This window comes from Microplitis demolitor, chromosome 10 (assembly GCF_026212275.2).
Source record: "Microplitis demolitor isolate Queensland-Clemson2020A chromosome 10, iyMicDemo2.1a, whole genome shotgun sequence".
NCBI lineage: Eukaryota > Metazoa > Arthropoda > Insecta > Hymenoptera > Braconidae > Microplitis > Microplitis demolitor.
Window position 1 is genome coordinate 15,617,854 of NC_068554.1, and position 26,105 is coordinate 15,643,958.

General features: G+C 34.2%; 1 protein-coding gene and 1 long non-coding RNA gene across 10 annotated transcripts in view; one reads left to right on the forward strand and one right to left on the reverse strand.

The window, feature by feature from the left end:
• LOC128668731 (uncharacterized) overlaps positions 1–24,581 on the reverse strand; it is a 30,961-nt gene extending 6,380 nt beyond the window's left edge. The window contains exons 1-2 of one of the 4 annotated variants that reach the window (XR_008404387.1): positions 18,822–18,910; positions 18,356–18,548 (exon numbers count right to left, since the gene is read on the reverse strand). This is a non-coding gene — a long non-coding RNA (uncharacterized LOC128668731). Of the gene's footprint in view, positions 1–18,336; positions 18,549–18,806; positions 18,911–24,189 lie in introns of those variants that run through there. The other 3 variants (XR_008404385.1, XR_008404386.1, XR_008404388.1) reach the window with 3 other exon arrangements.
• LOC103572284 (prion-like-(Q/N-rich) domain-bearing protein 25) overlaps positions 1–26,105 on the forward strand; it is a 73,399-nt gene that overhangs the window by 34,447 nt on the left and 12,847 nt on the right. For 2 of the 6 annotated variants that reach the window (XM_053742287.1, XM_008550812.2), the window contains exons 1-3: positions 18,555–18,926; positions 19,005–19,253; positions 19,317–19,565. In XM_053742287.1, the coding sequence (XP_053598262.1) occupies positions 18,779–18,926; positions 19,005–19,253; positions 19,317–19,565 (646 nt within the window). In that variant the 5' untranslated portion in view covers positions 18,555–18,778. Of the gene's footprint in view, positions 1–1,906; positions 10,774–16,176; positions 17,830–18,554; positions 18,927–19,004; positions 19,254–19,316; positions 19,566–26,105 lie in introns of those variants that run through there. The other 4 variants (XR_008404382.1, XR_008404384.1, XM_053742286.1 and 1 more) reach the window with 3 other exon arrangements.

The window sequence follows — 26,105 nt, forward strand, 5'->3', positions numbered from 1 at the left end:
CTGATAATGTATAAATGTAGATTTGTGATTTGTGATTTATGATTATTGTTATTATTATTATTAATACTATCTTTGATAATTTGTATAGAGTTAATAATAAAAAATAATAAAAATAAAATTAAAGTGAAAATAATAAAATATATATATATATATATATATATATATATATATATATATATATATATATTGAGACAATGCGAATTGTCTTCGTCGTCCTCAACCCTGCGGTTCCCTCTTTTATCCGTCTCGTCGCCGTTTGAATTTTCGTATGTCATAGTGCCGTAATCACATGACAAGTTTTTCACGTCGACGCATGACCGTGGGGTAAGTGGGGGCAGAGCAAGTTCACGACCAAGGACCCTGCGGCATCGATAGACATTTCGATCTTGGATCTAGTAGCATTTAGGTCTACTTAAATATTCGGAATTAATTATTGTTAGCTGGCAATTTTACTTGCGTTATATCAGTTTCTTACTATTCTATTTTATTACTATACTTTATATTCAACTTCCAACTTAGCTTGCGATTTCATTGTTTATTATATATTATTTTTAGTATAAAATACGTTTAATTTATTAAGTTTATCATTACGTTACCGCTGATACATCTGTAGTATCAGCGCATTATTTATAAAGAATAAAATCAGTGCGATAATCAACGCTTTCCACGTAGCAATCGACTATTATTTGGACCATATCGATTGTATTCTTCGGAAACATTTATTGTAAGTAATTGAAGTTATTATAACTGGCAATAAACTTGCATATTTTTCTTATAAACTCTCTATTCTATCTGTTAACTTTTATTCATATTTTAAAATACTGGTAAAATTATTCAATAAGATCCCATACGTATTAATTAAATTATATAAGATAATTGAATTAATTATAAGAAATATTTATAAATAATAAGCCGTGAGGTAAGTTAATGAATTTTTATATACGTTGCCGAGTTTGAATAAGTGCGGGTCCTTGCTTTGCAAGAACCCTAGCCCATTGCTCTGTCCCAATAAAATAAAATTTGTTAGAGGCCAGCCTAAGCCAGGGTTCAACACGCGAATTCTGGTGGCTGCTGGTAAAAGTCGCGAAACGAAAAGCGATTTGTCTCAACTGGCGCTCGAACAGGGACTTTGCAGTAGTTCAAACGGGCAACTGAAAATTCTTTTGGTTTTTCTCACGGCTTTGCAGTAAAAATTTTATACAATTTCCTGTAATAATTTCGAAAATTTTACCAGTATAAAAAATTTCATTTCTCTACATTCATCATTCCATTACACTTCATAATTCATTATCAGCATCTAACACTTTAAAATATTTAATTATTTTCCAAATCTCCTTTGTTCATTATAATTTATATAAAATTAAGTAATATTGGTCGTTGTAATATTGTGTGTCGGTTTCGTTCCCATAAATAATTCGTTATACTTTGACCTTGAGCGTATACTAGCTACACGCGTTGTAACCCGAGACATTAGTATTTATTCCGTTGCAGCTTAGGATTTTCTGCTTACGCACAAAGACAACCCAAAGTAAATAATAAAAATAAATACTTAAAATATCAAAATAAAACTTCAGTTCGAATATTTTCTAAGTAAAGAAATTTATTACTTTCTGTACGACACAAAAGATTACTATATTCGTTTTCGGTTTAAAATAAAATATCTTTTGCTCGACAAAATTGTCCTTCAAGTAAACTAAGCACTTAAGTAAATTATCAATAGAATCTGTGCAGTAATAAATAAGAATTTTATGAGTCATTGAAAATTTCAATAAGTTATTAAACTAACAAACAAAGATTTATTAATCATTAAGAATTTTAATAACTTAAATAAACTATTAAGTTATAAATAAATAATCTTGACAGTTTTAAAAGTTTCGTATTACAATAATTCGTGATTAAAGAAATCTATTTATAATCCGACAAGATTATTGTCAGTTCGGATTAAATAAAGTTTATCAATGATAAAATTTTATAAATCAGTATTTTGAAAAAAATTGACTGAGACAATTTTCCCGCAAAAATGACGCTACCGAGAACGCCGATTTTACAATCATCTCTCCCAGTCACCTCGGTTAATAATCCTGGTAATCTTATTCATTTTCCTACCACATCGAGCGCACTGGAGAATCTTGTTGATCTAACGCAGAACGATGTAATACATAATAGTACCCTTTGTATCCAAAGCCAATCTGTTAGTAGTAACAACAATGTTTGTATTGCGAGTTCGAGCGGTAACGTAAATGGTCACTCGCACAACGTTAGTGGGATTGCACCAATTTCAGAGTCCCAAAATACGACCTCCGTCGCCATATTGCAAAATGTAGTTTCGGGCCTTCAGACTGAAATTGAAGCTTTGCGGGCAGAACGTCAGCATTTGCTTCGCATATCGAGCACGGTCTTGCGACCCCCAGGTCCTCAATTGCCACCCCCATCTTTTCGACCAGACGCATTAAGCATGTGGACACCGAGAGAGTTATTCCCTGCTGCCACTGTGACGTCACAAGCGGCAAATCCCCCCTCTACTCGACCAGTCAATCCACATCCACATGCACCCATTTCGGCAACGCAAGCGAACGGACAGCAGTTCGCCATGTCTGGCTTACCTGCGCGTGAACCGTACGCGCACTCAGTGGTCCTACCACCAACTCATACGTTACCAGTGCACATGGATGCCCAGCCGACACTCTCGTACACATACATACATCCATCTAGCAATAATAACGTACCCGCATTTACAAATACACACGCACAAGCTCGATTAGTACAAGCATATCCACATGCACAGCCGTCAACCTGGCATAATACTCATACAGTTCCAGCGGGGAATTCAAATATGAGTGGGTCTAACTCTATGTGGTTGTATGATCTCAGTCGTCTTGTTGAATCTTGGAATGTCTCGTTTCCATCTCATGATCGATCTTCTTCCATTGATGCCAGAAAATATTTAAAAATAATCGAGCAGCGGATGGTCAGCAATGATATTTCTTTTGAAAATTTTCATGCAGTGGTAACCAACACACTTCGCGGCGATGTACTCGAGTGGTACTACCAAAGCGAATGTTTATTTCACAGCTGGGTGACCTTCAAAGAATTTTTTAAGATTTGGCAGGTTCAGCAAACAGATGAGTCGGTGCTGCAGGGGATATATTCGGCCAAACAAAGCAGCAACCAGACAGGAGTTGCATTTATTAATCGGATGCAAAGCGAATTTGCAAAATAAGAAAATCCGTTACCGCAAATGAAGCAAATTCGAATTGTAACCTCGCGATTTAATTCACAGTTTTTACAAAAATTTTCAAATACGACTATTATGACTTACACTGAATTATATACGCGAGTCAGCGCCTGGCAGTCGACAGCTGATGCGCTGAACCCTCATTTTAAAAATCGTAAAGAAAATAACGGTAGAATCAAAACCCGTAGCCAATTAAATTCCATCAAAAGTACGGAAATAGATCAATTAAATAGTATAGAGACTTTACAGCCTTCTACTGTATCACCCAACAATAACTTTGCAAATAATAATTTTAATAGAAACAATAATTTTAATAGAAATAATAATTTTAACAATAATAAAAATTTTCATAATTCTAAATACGCTCAAAATCCAGCACAGTCAAATCCATTTAGTAAAAATGAAAATTTTGAGTCTTCTACTTTATTAAATAATTTTGTGTCCTTAATGAAAACTATTTTGGAAAAATTAGATCAAAATACTGTCAATACGTCACCAGTAAAAGTCAATTCAACTCCGGGATCAAATAATAATGCAACGAAAGCTCCTGTATGCGGTCGTTGCGGAAAAATTGGTCATGTTGCCGAGGTTTGCTGTGGACCAGTAACCGATGAATTGCGCATTAAAGCGGGATTACCTCTTCGTTCTCACCCTTCGTCTCCAAAAAACGCGTAAGCGCCCTGGTAGACACCAACCACGTTACCAGGGCTTCAGTGTCAACTAATAACTCGGATATGCTGATTGAAATTAATGATGATAAACCTAAGTCGACTCAATTAAATCCGGATGCTCCTGAATTTATCATCAGTAATGGAAAATTATTTTTAAACTATCCCATTGCTGCTGATACTTCAAAACTGGTTGGTAACGCTTCGGAAAATCCTGATGCTGATTTAATTGACATTTCAACTCCTCTCGATCAAATAGCTGACAAGTTGGTGAGCGAAGAGTCCAGTTGGGAGACAAGTTCAGAAGCTTCTCAACAATTTAGAAATACCAAAAGACCAAAAATTAAAAATCCTGTGAAAACTCTAAAATCCAAAATTAAAAATTCCATAAATCCGTCGCGTAACTCTAAAAATAAAATTAATAAAAATCGATTAAAATCTCCAATCAAAAATTCATCACTAGACCTTGAAATAAACGAACGGCAACGACCAACGGTCACAAAGCTTGAAAATGACTCGGAGACATACGGTACTCCTCTCTGTGATCTAAGGGAGGATACTAGTCCTTTATATGACTCAGAGATTGATGAGTATCGATCCGATTCGAGCGAAGACATTGCTTACGCTCCAAAATTCACCATTCAAATGAATTCGGACAATATACAGAGTACATTACTGCCAATGCTCAGTAATGATAATAAACTCAGCCATATGACCTCTAGCCAGTCTTAAAGCTCCGTCAACAGTAAGTCGCATGATTGCCAATATATTTATCGGTAAATATGAGCTCGAAGCATTATTGGACAGTGGGAGTGAGCGCAGTTATATTTCTGAGATCGCGTATGAACAAATCAAAGAATATCAACTGCAAGACCTCACACCTGACCCCACTAGCACTCATGGAGTAACTATGGCTAATTCTAAGTCCACGCAAACTCGTGTTGGAGCCCCATTCAAAATTCAACTTGATGGTCATGCTATTATCACTTGGTTAAGTGTCTTATCTGAATTGTCTACTCCAGTAATTCTTGGTCTTGATTTCTGGGAACTAGCAGATATCCAAGTAAATTCCAAGGAGAGTACTTGGAAATTAAATACCAGTAACGTCACTCATTCATTTTTCTCTCGGTCCGGATTTATAAATCAAGAATCATTAAATGTACTGTCGTCAGCTGAACGCGTCAATCTTGAAAAATTTCTAGCAAAAGAATTTGAGAAAAATAAGCAAATCCAGTTGGATTTAACGCATTTAGTTCAACATCGTATCGAATTGACAGATGATACTTCAATACGTACTAAACCATACCGTAGAAGTCCACCAGTAATGAAAGCGATGCACGACAAAGTCGATGAATTGCTCGCGAAGGGTTATATTCAGCCTTCAAATAGTGCTTGGGCATGTTCGCCAGTAATGGTACCCAAGGAGAACAATACTTGGCGCATGTGCATCGATTACCGGCCATTAAATAAAGTCACGAAAAAATCTGCTTATCCGTTACCAATTATGTATCGCATTTTGTCAAGCCTTCAAGGTGCTAAAGTAATTTCGGTACTTGATGTCAGTGATGCCTTCCATCATGTTTTAGTTGAGCCAAATAGCTGTCAGTACACAGCATTTTGTGTAGATGGACGAGGGTTATTTGAATGGATTCGGATGCCATTCGGTCTCACAAATGCACCAAGCACCTACCAAGAAGTTTCCGATACGGTACGACGAAAAATTATTGAGTCATAAAAAACCCAGTTTTTATATATTGAAGCAGAAAATAAAATTTTCGCTTATCTTGACGACTGGATAATAGTTAGTGATGATTTACAAGAGCATAAAATTCTTCTTCAAGCTGTCTTTGAAGGATTCCGTAAGGCTGGAATAAAAATGAACGAAGAAAAAAGTCATTTTGGTTGCTCTGAAGTTCATTTTTTGGGCTTCATCATTAATGAAGATGGTTTGAAACCCGATCCAGCTCGATTGGAGCCAATTGCAAATTATAAACGACCTACAAACCGTAAGGAACTGCGAAGATTTAATGGATTAGTCAACTGGTACCATAAACATCTTAAAAATGTCGCATAAGTTCAAGGTCCCTTGAACAAATTAACAAGTACTCGAGTTCCGTGGGAATGGACAGATGTCGAAGAAAAAGCTTTTGAGGAAACAAAAGAAGCTCTGTTAAAAGCCGCAACATTGTCATTGCCACGTCCAGACTTATCTTATCGTCTATATACCGATACTAGTAACACTGGGTTAGGCTCTGTCTTAACTCAGTATGATCCAGAACTCGATCGAGAAAATTTAATTATCTGTTTAAGTCGACCGTTAAATAAAGCAGAAATGAATTACACGACAACAGAAAAGGAATGTCTTGCTGTCGTGTGGTCCTTACGGAAATTACGCGGTTACATCGAGGGTTTATCAATCACGGTCTACACTGATCATTCCGCATTGAAATGGCTTCACTCGTTAAAAGATCCAGCAGGTAGACTGGCCAGGTGGGCCATTGACATTTCCGCTTATGACATAGAAGTTGTTCATTATCGGGGTACACAAAACGAAGCTCCAGACGCCCTCTCGCGTCGATATGAAGAACCAGAGACTGCTGATTTACTTGCTTTAGATTCGAATCCTTTATCATTGTGTGTAATTGCTCAAAATTCTGCTTGGTATGATGAGAAAGTCCGAGTTGTCAAAAAATATCCGGAGAATTATCGTGAATGGAAATATGAGAATGACAAGTTGTATTTTTACCGTCCATTAGCTGTCAGAGAAATACTTGGTGAATTAAACCCTTGGAAAGTCGTCCTAACTGAGCCCGAAATTCGTCCAGATATCGAGAAAGCACACTGTGAAGCTCAATCGGGTCATCTTGGGATTGACAAAACTTATCAACGGATACGAGATCACTTCTACTGGCCAGGAATGTTCAAAGATGTTTCAGCATACGTTTCAGCTTGCGAAACTTGTATAATGACTAAAAGTAACTAGACAAAACCGCAAGGGTACATCGGAACGAGACCACCAACTCAGCCTTGGTCTATTATTTCTATTGACACAATTGGCCCATATACCCGTTCAACTATGGGGAATTAATATGCTCTGGTTATTGAAGACCTTTATACGCGCTATCATGAAATATTTCCTTCGAAACAACAATCCGGTGAAATCATAAAACATCACCTGACGGCTGTATTTAATCACTGGGGTCCTCCTTGCCAAATTATCTCAGATAATGGCAAAGAATTCATAAACAAAGACATAATTAATCTCATCAGTCAATACAATATAAAATTTACACCAACTCCTATCGGTCACCTTTGCGCAAATCCTGTTGAACGTTGTAATCATACAATTAAACCTATGATTGTCACGTTTACAAGTAAACATCAGAAAGACTGGGACGAACATCTCAACGATTTAAAATTCGCGTACAATACCTCAGTACACACTGCGTTGGGTGTATCCCCATTCTATTTGAACCACGGACGTGACGCACGACTGATTAATGACACCGATCCTCTCGAAAATCTAGACGTATCTGACGTTATCGTTTGGCAAGCCCGAATGGACCGTGCAGTTAAACTGAGACATTTTGTTGAGCAAAATATGTTGAAAGCTCGGGAACGCACGCGTAAGCAACATGAACAAAAATTTTCTGATATTCCTATAGATTTAAAAATCGGTGATGAAGTTTATTATCTAAATAAAAAATTAAGTGAGAAAGTTGATGGTTATAGTGCTAAATTAGCACCAAAATATTCGGGACCCGCGATTGTCTCTAAAATTTTAAGTCCTCTAGTAGTCGAACTACAAGATAATGCCGGTAACGATATTGGCGCATATTATTACAATGACTTAAAAATTCCTAGACTGTCTCGAAGACGTAACTGATTATTCTCGATATATTTCAAATCATCCATCATAAAAGTGAAAATACATGGAAACTCAGGATCAGATACTGAAGCCTCATCTCATGAGTCCGAGGCCGAGGTGTCTGATGCTGAAGTATCATCCATTCATGCAGTCATACCATCATCTGACTCATTATCACTCGCATTTAACACCGCATCAACATCCACTTCTGAATTGCCCCCTGTTACTGAGAAGACAACATCAACTTCGTCACCGGCTGCCCCTGTAATTGCAACAACCGTCGCAGCATCACCAACATGGTCTACTGGATCAGCGACATCAACTGGACCCCGATTTGCGTTGCCGCCATGGCAAACTACAACTGGCCTTGACTTTGGTCGTCCATCGTCTGCACCAACTTCAGCAATGTTCGAGACTTTAACTAAATTCATGAAGGATGAATTTAGTAGGCTTCATGCTCGTATTGACCGTGCCATAAGTCACCGTCCTGCGGTCACGTCAATACCATCTGGGGCATCAAGATTTGACATCCAGTGGATGGAACGCATCGACGAGAAGTTAGAAGATCTGCAAATTGTCGTTCAAACCAACACCGATCAAGTCGCCGAACTCAAAACGCAATTAGAATCTCTGAAAATGCCTCCAGTCACTCCGCAATCAGAGTCAAGTCTTACAACAAACCTCACGGCACGACTTGATCAGTTAACTGAGCAAGTCTAGCGAAGCCAGAAAATGATCGCAGACATTAAATTGCCAAGCCCAGAAGAATTTGCTAAGAAACTCCAGGCGTTCAATTTGAAAACACAACTGACTGTCACTGAAATCAGCTGTCAGACAACAACGACCTCAGCTACAACCTCTACTCCAGTCAAAGTAGAGTATGACATCGGTATTACGCCAAATAACAAATCGGTGCTGCCATTACTGGCTCAACAAGCTTCTGCTTGCGGTCCGAATCCAGGACTCAAGATTAGCGATGGTGCATACCAACGTCCATCGCCGGAAGGCGCCAGATTTCCACCATCCCTCACTGCTTGCTAGGCAAATGGCTCGTCAAGAGTTATCTGAAAAAGAAGTTTCGACACTACGAGCTTCGGGAGCTATTCCTAAGGACATCAAGACTAAGATCCAGATGGTAACTTTTGCTAACTCATTACCGTATTCGCAGACAGCTCCAGCGCCAAGGTATGAGGTTCCATTGAAACCTACAGACGCCTACAAACAATTCTTGTCTGACTTACCGCCTGCTCCAGCATCAAACTCCATCGCAGCTGCAACAGAGCCAACACCACAAGTTGTGATCCATAACGGTGTCCACTTTCTGGATTACACAACCTTCTGCAAAGCGATCGAAAAAATTTGTGTCGTTGTCAAGCCTCGGATATGTTATACAGAATTGAGGGAATCATGGACACAGATGGTAACGACCCAAGCTCAGTCGTTGTTTATTTCCAATGCGTGTCAAAATTGTCGGCAACGAGATCACAAAATTACCGAATGTCAATTACCATGGCGACCTGACATGTGCCACCTATGCTATCAAGACCAAGTGACGACGGCAAGGTACTTCCGTCCACACGATAAAAATTACAAAGATTACATTTGGGGACGTTGCCAAGGCTGCGGGATTCCAGCTCAGTTGTTCGATCTGCACTGTAGTGCATGCAATCGCGGATACCCGGGGTACAAAGATTGGATCTCAACGAAGTACACTCCAGAGGATATCGAGCGCTTCCATCGAAGTCATCTGCGAGCGACGAGGAAACCGGAATGAATTTACACACTTTTTTTTTCCCTATTACCGTACCGATTTAGATTGTAAATCTAAATAAACACATACACATAATCTCATACTCATCTCATTAATTCATTTTATTATTGTTGCCAATTGTAATAATTTTCAATTACAGCTTCGAGTCCTGTAGCAGTTGGTAGCAGAAAAATTACTATTTTTTTTTTCTACAGCCCAGAGGCTGCGGAAAACAAATATTTAAAATTATATTTTTATTTCTTTGCATATTTTATTTGTCTAGTTCGTAAGTTGTAAAGATTTCCTGATCCAGATCGAAGTCCCAGGATCGAGGTGGGCTCGAGATTAGGGTGGTTGGACTTGGAATTTGAGTCAAAATACTCCTAACGGCTTGCAATCGTTTTCAAAATTTTTATTGGCAATCTACTTGCACCGCTGGCGATTGACTCGCACTTTAAAATTTCAAATTTATACTGGCAATTGACTTGCACTACTGGCGATTAAATCGCAAAATTTTGAAAACTTGTTATCTGGCAAGAATTTTTCAATTGAAAATCTTTTTTATGCTGACAAGTAACTTGCAATTTTGAGGCGATTTATTCGCACCGCTGTAAATAATTTAATGTATATATTTTCGTTTATTATTGTATAATTATCTTCGTCGGGCAACCTAGACAGAAATCTAAAAAGGTAATCTTGGCTTGGTGGGGGGGATTGAGACAATGCGAATTGTCTTCGTCGTCCTCAGCCCTGCGGTTCCCTCTTTTATCCGTCTCGTTGCCGTTTGAATTTTCGTATGTCATAGTGCCGTGGTCACATGACAAGTTTTTCACGTCGACGCATGACCGTGGGGTAAGTGGGGGCAGAGCAAGTTCACGACCAAGGACCCTGCGGCATCGATAGACATTTCGATCTTGGATCTAGTAGCATTTAGGTCTACTTAAATATTCGGAATTAATTATTGTTAGATGGCAATTTTACTTGCGTTATATCAGTTTCTTACTATTCAATTTTATTACTATACTTTATATTCAACTGGCAACTTAGCTTGCGATTTCATTGTTTATTATATATTATTTTTAGTATAAAATACGTTTAATTTATTAAGTTTATCATTACGTTACCGCTGATACATCTGTAGTATCAGCGCATTATTTATAAAGAATAAAATCAGTGCGATAATCAACGCTTTCCACGTGGCCATCGACTATTATTTGGACCATATCGATTGTATTCTTCGGAAACATTTATTGTAAGTAATTGAAGTTATTATAACTGGCAATAAACTTGCATATTTTTCTTATAAACTCTCTATTCTATCTGTTAACTTTTATTCATATTTTAAAATACTGGTAAAATTATTCAATAAGATCCCATACGTATTAATTAAATTATATAAGATAATTGAATTAATTATAAGAAATATTTATAAATAATAAGCCGTGAGGTAAGTTAATGAATTTTTATTTACGTTGCCGAGTTTGAATAAGTGCGGGTCCTTGCTTTGCAAGAACCCTAGCCCATTGCTCTGTCCCAATAAAATAAAATTTGTTAGAGCCCAGCCTAAGCCAGGGTTCAACACGCGAATTCTGGTGGCTGCTGGTAAAAGTCGCGAAACGAAAAGCGATTTGTCTCAATATATATATATATATACATTTATGTATATAATATAAATAATAATATAATTTAATATAACATAATATTACATTAATTATGTATGTATTATTTTTATTATCTGTACACTTTGTATTTGCGGCCCTTAGGGGATATAAGTCTCAGGTTCGATAAAATTAATAAATAAATAAATAAATTATTATTCAAGCTATTGACTTTCTAGAAAAAATAGACATACGAATTTCGTAGTGTGTTAAATACTCTGCAAGAAATATTTAAAACTATTCAATATTGTTAACGTCATTGTTTACATTTTTTTTTCTTTTCTCTTTTGAAGGGTTTTAGAATTATTTAATTTCAATTTAATTTTCATCACAAATCAAACTTTCGTAAGTGTCCCTTTTTTGGTATTATCTTGATCGAGCTTAATCAATTTTTACGTGATTCTTTGATTCTACGTATTGATCTAAACGCCAATAGTTTCCGACGGCTAAAATCTCAGTCTTCACTGCTAAAATAAAATTACTCTCATAAAAATGCATCTATGTTCCTCAGAGCAATTTTTATGAGGACTTCGAGTCCTACAAAACGAGTCGATTTCTCAAAAACTGCCTGAGTAGAAATTAAAAAAAAATGACATTTGGCAGCCAGAATGGAAGGTAGATTTTTTGAAAATTTTTAGCACTTCCCTGATTTTTCGCTACCTCGCTCTTAGTTTGAAACGAAGACGACCCTTGCTGATTTTTACTAGGGTTAAACCAATTTTTGAAGGCCAGTTTTCCAATCCGAGATTCTTAATCGGCGATTTAAATATTGTTAGTATACTTCACAATAAAATGCAACTGACAAAATTATATTATAATGGGAAATGCATAAGTTATATAGAATGAAAACCATACTTTCAACATTTTTTGATGCCATCAAAATTTTTAAGGCTATCAAGTTATTGGAAGAAATGGTCAAAACAGAATGCTTAAGGTCACGTAGTAAATATTACTAGACAAGTTTTTAGATACTTTTTACAGAAATTGTCTATGAATATCAGTTTTGAAGTTATACAAACTTTAACAGTGATTTAAAATTTATTTTTACGAAAAATCGTGAAAATTTAAAATATCCATAACTTCAAAACTATTCGGTTAATTCAGCCCACCTTGGACTTCATCAAGATAATTGCCTATAGAATGAGTGTAGGAAATTTCATTAAAATTCAATAATAACGGAGAGTGCTATCGTAATGACAAGACCAGTAATAATCATTGTCCATAGAGGTCCATTTGAAACATTATTAGTAATGAAAGAAACATTTTAGACAAACTTTCAGATACTTTTTGCGGAAATCGTCTAGGGGTATTAGTTTCAAAGTTATGGGAACTTGAAAGTGGATAAAAACTCAATTTTTCAAAAAATCGTAGAAATTTCAAACAGCCATAACTTTTAAACTAATCAACCGATTGAGCCCATCTTCAAACTTAATCATGATAATCACACATAGAATAAGTATGGGAAATTTCATCAGGATCCGATAAGAATTTTAGGCGCAATCGTGTCCTTAAAAGTCGGTTCTATCATACATATACTACATATATGTATGTATTTAGTAGTTAACGGTAAAAATTAAGTACATTAAAATAAATTATTCAAACCAACTAATAATGTTGAATAAATATTTTATTTAACCAACGTAATTAACACATTAAAAAGAAAGTATACAAAACGAAAAATGCTTGAATGCGTGTACGCAGTCACAGAATATGTAACAATCGATGTAGATTGCTGAAATAGATCGATCGTAATTATTGTAGCAACGCTACATATACATTATATATATATATATATATATATATATATATATATATATATATATATACACATTTAGCGACGATACTTTGGGATTAGATTGCAATAATCACTGCTTAAGTGGCCAAATACTAAAGAGTGAAACGTTGTGAGTGATAATGAAAAGAGGAGAGATGGAAAAATGTATTTGTAGGGTTTAAAGTGTTTTGTCGAAGTATACGATAGCTGAGACTCTTTAGGTAGGTGTGTCTATCGAAAATGTTATATATGGAAACAGGCATAGGGACGAGGTATTGCGAGAGGCGCGAGTTGTAAATACTCTCTCGCGGAGTGAAGCCGAACCACCACATATGCCTACGTATATAAATTTTTCAATGAATGGTATTTTTTTTAACTCAACTCAACCAATTATGATAGGTTATGACAAAATTCCTTGAAAAATCGACCATAAAGACAAATGCCATACCTAAATTTAAAAAAAAAAATCTACCCAAAAATGTGGTATCGTTCCCGTGCTTTTTAGATAGGAAAACTTTGAAAATAGGTCACGACCTCTTAAAATTAAAATCAAGGGCTTGAATTTTCAGAAACTTTTTTTTTTGTTGTCTACAATACATTTTTGATATAAGTTAAGAAATAAAAATACTCGAAAAAAAAAAAAAAACCCCGAAAACCCATATATGATTCCATGTGTTATGTTGGAATAAGTTTTTTTTTATTATTTTTCATAATTATTTAAAATAATTATTTCTGAGCTCTTCTTTCTAAAGTGCGCAAAAACGCAGGGTCAGCTTTCTTACATTTTTACGCGATACATAATAGTGGGAGGATTTTTGTAATAAGTTTAAACAATAAAGAATAAACTGTCATTACCTTTCACCAATGATAATAATCATAAATTCCCCATTAATTGCAAAAGCAAGTTTATGAGAAGCCTGAGCACTATGGCCCAGGGCCTTTAGTTTATTTTTGACCTCTTGGATCACGTAAACGGCATCAACAGCCCGTAATCATCAGCCCATATTTCAAAAATCTGTCTTCGTGGCAAAAAGAGATTGTCGTGAATAAGAATATCTAGCTGATTAACTTTTTGTAAGATATTATTTTATCATTTATAAATCTTATAAATTAACAGAATTATCAATCAACTTAGATACTTGGCTAATAATTGACTATCGTGTAGAGTGTAATTTGTTAATTACAATTGAAAAGATTCCGAATTTTTAATTGCATCTCGGGCCGAGTTATTGCGAATAAAACCCTTTGGGTGTGATAAGGACGCATTAAAAATATTTACAATTACATAATATTATAATAGAAACCATTTTCATAGATATTGCGAGAAAGTTTCAGTGTACAAGTGAAGTTTGACCAAAAATATTGTAACAGACACATCAAGTAAAAATACAAATATCATTGCTTGAACCTTGCGAGTTTCATTTGAGAGTAACACATAAGATTACATTCTACAACCTCGGCCGCGTCCATACAACTAAATCCTTCAGGAGAAGGCTAAGTGAGCTGCAACATACTGGACGGATTTAGTCTGCCGTGCAAGAAGAAAGATTCATCCACAGATAGGTGAAAGATTTTCATTTCAATTCTTTCATAAAATACTTGGCTATCACAAGAGCACCAGTCTCTTCGAAGACGTTTGGCTTCTTAATTTTCGAAAAAATCTACATTAAATAAGAACTTAGAGAAAGAGATTTTCTTCATCGTATTCTTTATTGTCGTCCGCATCCTCCATATCGTTCGTCCAAATATGGTTATCGCTACCAAAGGGAAAAATCCTGGATAATTAATTTAAATTTCAGCGGCGGACATAACACATGGGTATTACAGTCAGAATAAACTATTGAGAAAATTGAAGACCGGTCAATGTTGAGAAGAAATCCCAATACTCTTACCTGTTATTAAACTCTGAGAGCTCAAAAATATAGCAATTACACAATTCCATCGATCCTCTTATGTGATCTATGTAAAAATTTTTCTTACACGAATCAGCAGTAGGAATATACAGAAAACGATATATTTATCATCGTGTTAGTCTCTAACATATGTGTTTGTAACGTTTATGAACGCTGAGTTATTAAAAAGCGATCAAATAATTGAAAAAAAATATCGGACTATGATGACATCCATGTAATCAGTAGTTATATTTTTAGATTAAATGTAGAAAAATCCATTTTATTCTTGCTAAATCTTCTTAGTTCACACAAAGCGTTATATAAAATTGTATAATAATGCTATTAAACTTTTTTTTCCGCAACTTGAGCCAATTTTTGGCATTATCGACATTATTTATTTATCAATTAAATGGAAGCAATAGAACAACAAGTATTCAGTGTGCTGACTACCAAAAAAAAGTAATTATTAATCAATAAAATAAACTTGATATTTTTTTTGTTCAATATTTACAAATTTTCATAATCTTTCTCAGTATCATTCTAATGATCAACGAGCCTGTTGTGATGACGATTCATTATGTAAATTTCTCGAATCAAGAAACGATTTCTACGGCATACGAAAAGGTATACTCTATCAAAAAATGTATGGCAACCCATAGGAATTCATACATGGAAGTATGAACTTATGTTAGCTATAATAGGAGTGTATAGATTCATATAAGAATTCATAGAGGAAACCATAGGTATCTGGGTTCTCACATGAGAAATCTACATAGGAAATTATGGGTACCTGGATCCATGATCAGAAATCTATGTTAGTAACCATATATATCTCAATCCCTTTATGGAAAGTCCATATAGAACACTGTAAGTACCGGGGCTTCCATGTAAGGACTTTATATAAGAAACTAGGTATATGAATTCTCAGGAACGAAATCCGCTTAGAAAACTGTAGGTGCCTTGATTTCCATGTAGGAACTTGACATGGGTGCATGGCTTTTTTGTGAGACATTCATATAAGAATCTTGATTTCTATATCAGTAATTTCTATATAATCCGGGGTATCTGGAGTTTCCTGTCTATCGTATCTTGATGCGCGTATGGAAATTACATAACAGATTAATATTCCTATAGGAAACCATATGGGAATCTGTCTGTAAGCTCTTTGTGGGAACCCACCTAGAAATCTAGGCTGGATTCCCATATGAATTTTTTTGACAGGATAGGGTTGATATGCAAGTAGAAAATTATATTCTAAATAATTTCGCGATTTCATACCAATGATAAAATTTTAATTCAATTCATGTTAATTTATTTCATTTAAAATATAGCGAAATTGGGAGACTTATGTGCAAGTGACAATGATTGTAGTGAAGTATTGCATGCTAAATGTTCAACAGAAAAAAAATGTGTTTGTAGAGCAGATAATGTAAAAATAAATAGCACAAATTGCGCACCGTCGTTAGGAGCATTTTGTTGGAAAGACGAAAAATGTACAACCAATGATGCTGTTTGCATTAAAAATCAATGTCAATGCAAAGAAAGTCACATGCAAATCGATAATCAATGCATACCAAGTAAATAAATATCATTAACTTGTAAAATCTGATCTTATTTCTTGAGATCTAAACAACTCCCAATCTAAACACAGGAAATCAAACAAAATTGGGAGCTTCTTGTGTCGATGATGAAGGGTGTAGCATGATAATGCATGCTAGATGTTCAACAGAAAAAAAATGCATTTGTAGATTGAATAATGTCAGAATAAATAATACCTGTGCACCTTTGTTAAGAGGGTTTTGTTGGAAAAACGAAATATGTGCAACTGATAATGCCGTTTGTATAGACAGTACATGTCAGTGCAAAAGGAATCATCTAGAATCTAATGATCGATGCATACCAAGTAAGTAAGTCAGCATTCAAACAAAACTTTTTTAATGTGAAACATGCAATCTAATTCACTTTTAAAGATGTTATTTTCAAAAGAGAAATACGTTATAATCTCTATTAAACTTCCTAACTTCCTAAGCTGAACATACATATAAGGAAAAAATATGGCTTTGAAGAAAACAGTTCACCCATAAAAATGAATGATATAGTTAAATATAACAGTTGGTCATATATGCTCGACATATGATCCATTTGTAAAGGATATGTGAAGCATATATCAAACATATATGGCCATGTATGTTTCATTTTTCACGGAAACTCATGTATTTCTCTTTCTGCATTCATCACAAGATCTATTGCGTTTATCTACTGGAGTCGGCCATCGAGTGCAATACGCATTTTGTTAAGCCTAATCGAAAGTACAGTACAAGTAAATGGCCCCTTCTCAGTGATGACTGATAATATCGTTATTCGTGTATATGTAACACTTTTAGTTATCAATGAGCGCCATTAATCAATCCTTCTCAATTTACCCTGACAACAATACCAATCTCTATTGTTTATTAGAATACAAATTTTAAAGAACCTCCTTAATAGTATTTTCAAAATAGTCTTACGTAAATAAAGGTCTTATCGTGTTTATCAAGTCTGCATCATCAATCTTAGACGAAGCTGAAGTAAGATACTCGCACAATATGCATTAGTTGATAGAAAGAATATGGTAATTGCCTTTATTCAGGGCTCACCACATTTTTCAATGTTTCAAGTGCTTATACCTTAAATATCTATAATTAAATTTTTTCCACGTGTTCAGCTACATGGCGGTTTAAATTTTCTGTAGGAGTTTTTGTCTCTTACATGTGATATCTATCCGAACTTTGTGACTAATGTGTATAAAATTGGCAAAAATAACACAAAATCATGTAGATTTTCAAAAATAAATTTTTTCTAATAATAATAATTGAATTTATTTAAAGTCGTAAGATGGACGGTGGCGATAGGAAGGTCTATCTAAGAGTTATAAATAATTTTTTAACTCTTGTAATAGTGAAAATCAGCATATTTGTGTTATTTCAATATTTTTAAGGTGTACAACAGCTCACCTAACAGTTTGTTACAAGTAGTTTGGACGGTATCCGCCTCCCCTTGCTAGTACAGTGTCTGGCTGAAGCCCACAACACTGTTTTACGCCGACGTGACTAGTAAGAGATGTAGTCTAAAGCAAGAGTGCGTTAACATAGGCTTACTGATGAGTCCGTTAACGTACTTAGGAAAAAACTACAAACATTATGGCAAATAGGCATATACCTTGAGTTTTGGTGGTTGACTTAAGAGTCAGTAAATTGAAAAATAAGAAAAATATGTCATTTGGTGCAGTATAGCACGGAACATTGAAAAATATCAATAATGAAATTATATATCATGTTTATAACCCTATTATAAACACCTGAATATTGACGCTTAATTTATACTCAATTTAAGCAATTACATCGCCAATCCGCTGACAATTGCATGATGACCAATTTGGTTTCGTTGCTAATTGCTCACAATAAGGGTTTTACTAATTTAAACATGGGTGAGCCCCATTTCTACACAATTACCAAAAATATTTGCCCTTACAAGCTTCAACTTTCCATGGCTGGTCTTCTATGGAGATACTCCTGTTTTGAGTTATGTTAGAATTTTTTCCAGTATTCCAAAGACTTCGTGTGAATTTTCAAGCCTCGGTCAACTTCCTAAAAAAATGCTTTGTATCTCAACAGATCTGCGTAGATTGAAGTTATTCTCTTTAGCTCAGTAGAAGACGGTTTTCCTGAAATGTCATTAACACTTTGATCAACTAGATTTGATTTCAGATTTGATATCAAACGGTCTCCAAATTTATTTGTGTATTTCATTCGCTACTCGAAATTATGGTTATCTTCAAATTTTTTTAACATTACAGTGATATTAGGTTTATACTGTGAAAATGATACAGTATGTAAACAAGTCAAATTTGCAAAATGCTCTGAACTGAAAGTCTGTAGCTGTTCATTTAATACAATGGAAATAAATAGAATATCTTGTTTACCTCTACTAACCGTACCTTGTCGAGAGAATGACCACTGCAAAGTCAATAATTCACTCTGTTTTGATGGCAAATGTCAATGCAAGCCTAATTATATCTATGAAGAGTCAAAATGTGTTCCAAGTACGTAAATTTGTTACTTCTATTGCGAGAAAACAATAAATAACTATTATAGTTGAACATTATTGTTATTGATTCCAGTTTATTTGAATGAACATTGTCAAACTAATGAAAACTGTTCTAAAATAGAATATGCGATATGCTCAGAAAAATATAAATGTGCTTGCAAAGACGCATATATTACAATCGACAGAAAAACTTGTGCACCATCCTTAGGAGCAGCTTGCACAGATGAATTGCACTGTGTACCGGCTAATTTATTATGTATCAACAACAAATGCCAATACGATACAAAGTCTTATCCTTTTTCAAACTCTAAATCTGCACCAGGTAAGTGTAAGCTTAAAAAATAAAATATAGTGAATTACGATCATTTTTCATTACATGAACAAGGTCACTTGGGGCACGCATGTTTAACGAACGAAGATTGTGTGAATATTCCGAATTCAAAGTGTTCTATTGATAACATATGTATCTGTAACTCTAATACTATTGCGCTTAATAAATTTACGTGTATACCGATTTTACATGGATTATGTACTAATGATCATCAATGTTATATGGACACGTTCTATTGTTTGAATAATAGATGTCAATGTAAACCGAATTTTACAGCTGTGTCTGCGAATCAATGTACGAAAAGTAAGTATATTTGAATTGACCCTTTCGAAAAAATCCATGTAGAATTATGTAGGAATCCATAGAAATTCATAAAGGAAGGTATGAAATTACATAAAAATCTATATGAATCAACATAAAAAATCATAGATTTATATAGAAATCTACGAGGAACTATGGATATCTGAATTCTTGTGAAGGGGATCCATAGGAAACTTTAGGTTCCTATATTTTTATATAGAAAATCTACATAAAAAACTTCACGTGCCTGGATTTTGATGCGCAGAGACAATTGTAATGTTTCCAGTACGTGTACAAAATATCAACTCATAAAGTTAAGGCAATAATTACTTTAATATACGGGATATGCACCTGTAGATACTGGGGAGAGTTTCCATAACAATGGGAACAATTCTTATAACTATGGTAATAATTTTTCTATCGTGTGGTAATTGAATAATGGTAATTACTACTATACTTACTATACTTACTTATATACCTATTATATACTTATATACCTTATATTATAAGGTTGTATAAGTATATAGGTAAATAAGACAATTTATAGATAAATTGAGAAAAATATAGATAGCCCGAAGTGGGAATTGAACCCAGACTATGTCGGTATCGCGCCGAGTGCTCTACCAGTTGAGCTATCCGGCACTATACTATATTCCGTTCAATTTCATCTATAACTTATTGAGCCACACCGTCCATCGTACAGTATTAACACCAATTTAATATAGTGGAAACCTAAAACATGCAAACCTTCTCAATAAGACAATTTATAGATGAATTGAGTAAAATATAAATAGCCCGAACTGGGAATCGAACCCAGACCATATCGGTATCGCGCCGAGTGCTCTACCAGTTGAGCTATCCGGCACTATACTATATTCCGTTCAATTTCATCTATAACTTATTGAGCCACACCGTCCATCGTACGGTATTATATACTTATTAATATATACTATACTTACAAGAATAATTCCTATAGTCAAATCGCTGTATGTCATATTTATATTGGAACGGTTTCTAGGCGCACATGTGAAAAAATTTAAAACATTGCGGTTACTGATCCCAAACTATATGTAAAACATTCCCATTACATTATGATTATAGTAACCATGGATCTTTTTTTGTTTTTCTTTTTTTGGGGGGGGGGGGGGGGGAATTTTCCAATGACACTGAGAAATTGAAAGTCACAGGTGTTCGGTAGTGTAAGATTTCTATCTACTAAACAACCTTATTTCTTTTGCCCCTCGGCATGAGCAGAGGCAGACCAGGCTGGAAACTATTCGCTGCTATTGTGAAAGTTGAAATTTCACTCTAAGTTTTTTCTTATCTAAGCATGGTCAGAATGACCGTGTCTGGAGTCGGTAGCATGTCAAAATCTTTCCATGCTGTTTCTTTTTCTACTGCGTATCTATTGCAACCGAAAAAAGTGTGCTTGGCACTACCGACTTCAGTTTTAGAGTAGACGCAGTACGGTGCCTTCCTGTGTCCTAATCGACGCAAGTATTCATCAAATTAGCTGTGTCTGGACATAAACTGAGCTAGGAAATAATTCAACTTTCCATGTTTGTTCTTGAACCATTTGCACAGCAAAGATATCATCTTCGAGGTCAATCGACCTCGAGTTGAAGATTGCCATCTACGTGTCCACTCTGTGATTGTGCAAGACCTTTTGGTCTTGCGTAAGCCCAACTAATTTTTCTACCGCAATCGTTAAGTGCGTTTGGAGTAGCTTCTCAAGAAGTTCATCAGCTACGCCTAGCATACAGAGTGGCTGATATGAATGACGTTATCAGTGAGCCTCTTTTTATAAGTCGGGACAATTTGCCGGTTAACAGATGTAACCTGTAACTCTAGCAGGGGATCAGACGGATCCTGGTTTTTTTAACGAAGTATTTACTTCACCGACTCCTTTTTCTCCTGAAAAAAGCCTCTGGGTTACCAGCATTACGGAGTTAATAATTAGCATAGTAGTATAGGAACAGTTGCTATAGTATTATGGGAATGATTGCTATAATGACATTGGAATAATAACCATAATTTTGTAAGATCTATTCCGGTCTCTTACAAAAATTGAACTCATATAAATTGGAAAAGTTTTCATCATTTGTATTGGTGCCATTCCTGTACTTGATATTCCTAAAAAACATGTTGCCATACGACATAGTAACTTTTCCTATACTCTTGTACTTGTCACCATAAATTCCTTTTTGAGGGAATAAGATACCAGTAGGTACTTCGGTATCTAGATTCCCATGTTAGAAATCCACACAGAAATGGATACTTTTAAGTACCATGGATTCTTCTATAGCAAGACTATTATACCGAAACTTATCGGTATCTAAATTTCTATGCAAAAAATCTATGTTGATACCAGTAGCCATGTTGGCGTATAAAAAAGGTTATTTCTCGGACGTAATTATGATCTAAAAGAATAATACTGAAAAAAAAAACCGGTCTATCATTTAACCCTGCAGGCCAACCCCATAACTTCCCGCTATTTTCGAGTTCCTTGAACTCGGAAACATTGTTGTAAAAACATGTTCGTACTCTTCGAGCTCAAAAATACTTTTGCATGTCTTTGTTTTCAAAAAATTACGTTTTTACCATTTTTTCTCCAATGATATCTCTTGAAAAAATTGACCGATTGAGGCGGTTGAGGTGGCAGCAATCGACGCATTTTATTGAGTTTTAGAACTGATCAAATTTTAAAATAAATTTATCTAGTTGTTCTTGAGAAATTTTTAAAAAAACCGAAAAAAAAAAACATTTTTTCTTTGATTCTTTCGTCAACGGTTTGTCTTGAACGATTAGACCGATTTGAATGCTTAAGGTGACATTTGGCGTGGATTATAAAGTTTTAGAGCTGATTAGATTTTGGAATCGATCGATCGAACACATTAAGAGTTATCTAAAAAAAAAAACATTTTTCAAAAAATTTTATTTTTGGAATATCTTCGAACGCACTCGACCAATCAAGCTAAATTTTCTCGTCTTTTGGATATTAGAAAGCCGTGTCGAATGACACCTTAACTATCAAAATTAGTTCATCCGTTCAAAAATGATAAATATTTACATACATACACTCGGACATCATGGTGAAATTAGTCAGGATAACTTCCTAGAAACTCAAAACGTCAAAATCTGATAGAAATTCGGTTTCCGCAAATCGGACTGAAACGAATCAATTTCCAAATTCTCGAAAATTTTAAGTTTTCTCAGCAGGAAGTTAAAAAATTTCCAATATTTTGTTTTTTTTTGTTCATACTTGAAAAAAAAATTTCCTTTTTTTTTAAATTCAAATGTATATTCAACTAACGAAAAGCATTTTTCTAAGTTCGAACGGTTTTTATCATTCTTAAGATCACAATCACTGTGGTTCTGGACACTACATTTCTTTCGTCTCTGGTATACTTATAAATCATAATTTGGTCGATTTTCGAAAAAAAAAAAAAAATTGTGTATACAATCATGAAAACTCTATAAATTGTTATGAAATTTTATTAAAATTATGCATGATTTTATAAAATTTATAACGTTCTCCTCTATTTCACACGGCCCACGGCGGAGTGTTGTTGGTGATCAATAGCCGTTATGGCCCTCTGTTGGTGAAAAACTGGAAATAAAAATAATAACAAACCAAAAGTCCTGCCTGGTAATATCCCGAATCTCCCTGGACACGCAGCTCTGCTCAGGCTGGGTTAGAAATCCTAGTTGGGCGCCAGTTCGTGTGCCCCACGAACAAATTCAAAATAAAATACAACGGAGAAAATGAAAATAAAAATAAGTGACAGGGTAGCAGTTTCAGATTTTAGGAAAAGGAAGCAAAAATAGCAGTAATTTAAATAAATAAAATCTAATTAACTACCGGGTTGATGACCATTTGTTTTGAATATATTTTAAATAATAAATTAATTGATCAATTGTATCGCATAACCAAATAAACAATATCAAAAATAAAATAATAATGAATCACTTACACAAAATAATACTGGTATGCGTATACAAATAGAAAAAAAAAATAATAATAATAATGAATCGATAAATATCTTAAACACAAAAAAGTTTATTGCATGTACATTATGATATCACTCGCCCGTGATATTCAAAAAAATATAAATACTGGTAATATAATATATCACTCGTACGTGATATTTCAAAATAAAATAAAAATAATCTCAAACTAATCTTCCAATATTCCCAGTAAATAGTTTCGTAAAATTTCCACTGGTGAATATTACACAGTACTTACAATAATAGTGTTATCAGAAAATAATAGATATAACAGTAGTCATTAGAATCAATAATAATTATAAACTCTTGTATCACTTACACGTGATAGTTTAAAAATAATAATAAACGCAAGAAATAATAATTATAGTAGTAAATAATAAAGAAAGATAACCAAATATTTATCACAATCAATATTTGGTACTGATAAAATAATACTGAATAATTTCACTTATTGTATTAGTCTTTACTGGGCACAATATAATCACGCATTCCATCATATGCTTATGACAAATATTAAGACTCAGAATGTATTATCTCACTCTCACTCATAGGAGAATACAAATGATCACCAACTCGGGAACCAAATTACACACCAATGTATTAGCCAAAAAGTACTTACAATTTACGTAATTAATCAACTCCCTTGGTTGCACATTAATACGGTATTTATATTTTTTTGAATATCACGGGCGAGTGATATCATTATGTACATGCAATAAACTATTTTACGGTAAATGTATTTTCCTTTCTGCTTTTTACCGAAAAAATCAAATAATGCCAATGGATTTATATTATCTACTCAAAATACCAAATGGCGTCAAATTTATAATTATACAAATGTAACAGGAGCACACATGCTACTCTTACAAAGAATATCCCACGTCTGACCATGGCAGCACTTAAATCTCATGCCGGCACCTAGGCCGGCACTATTTTGTCATACATCTCTCTTCAACCATTAGAGATATATAACTGTCGCATATTATTGCTTACAGTGCCACCAACATGGTACATAACTTGGCCGTGTAATTTATCCAGTTCCCGACGCTAAATGACCTGTTGTCTCTTTCATAATTAGTTATTAATATGATTTAAAGATAAATCAATCAATGATTTATTCACCAAAACTAGTAGATTTATTTATAATAAATAAATATACTGATGCTAACTGCTGCGTTGACGCGCATGCTTCAACCAATCAAAATAATCATAAACATATGGATCAAATGCGCAATTATTCTTCCCAGTGCTACAAAAATCCAAATATATGCTCAAATTGATCAGTGAAATCTCCTGATTCGAATAGAATTTATACCTAAGAAATCAATAAAGTATTATAAACACAATAATTAAAACAAAATCTTATATGTATAAAGTATACCGAGCTAAAATTCCTCGACGGAGACGCGGAACAGTCCGACATCGTATGTAACTACCCACGTGATAAATAAATGATAAGAAAAATAATAATAAATGATGATAAATACTGAGATCAAATTATAATAAAATAATAAATTTAAATAATTGTTAAATTATAACTAATAAACAATTAGTGTACCTGAACCACCTCCTCAGGCTGGGTTAGTGCACGCAGGCGCCAGACCGTTTATCCAAAACGGACAAATATTATTCAGGGGGAATTTACGAGGAAAAATCCGAGCAAGCGGTTGAAACGAAGCGGATAAACACTCGAGCGACCCAATAGAAATTAAATAAATAATAGAAAAATTGTAAATAAATAATAGATAATTACATACAAATAATAAATAAGATTACGAAAAATAAGATGAACCAGTAGAAAAAGATCCAGAGGAAAATAAATATTAAATTTTCCCCGACAGCTGTTGGTTTTCCGAGTTTTAATAATTTAAACAATAGTAAAATAATAATTTTTCACGATACTTAGTTTGATTAAATCATTAACAATAATACTTGGCTATATTACCAAAAATACACTTTACAATCGTTGTAGTTCTACCACTGGGGGTGAATTCATCAGACAATAATCGCAGTATCAAAACCAAGTATTCATACTCAACTCAAGAAATAATAATATAACAAAAAAAAACTATTTATATCCAATTTAATAAAAACTTATATAATTTGATTTAATTGATACTATTAATTTTAATATTAAATAAAAGGATTAATTATTCCAGTTGAATTTTTCTTTAAATCATAAATAACAACGATATTTTTATTTTATTTTAATTTATCTCTCAACACTTGTAAGATAGGGAAAGATACGGAATTTTTTTCTCACTCTCACACAAATCATAAATTTTTCTCTGTTCAAATAATTGATAATTTTAATAAAAATTCAATAATAATTTTGACCGCTGGGGTACATAAATAAATCAAAAGAAAAAAAAAGAAAATTACTTCATTGTTTTAAATACTAATAAATAAAAATAATACCGAATAATATCTTACAGATATTCTGAGTCAATAATAATTTTAATAAGTTGGGAATTTTTCACCCAAGCGATGATGTCAGTACTTGAGGAATTTGCTCAAGTACTGTATGTGCACTAT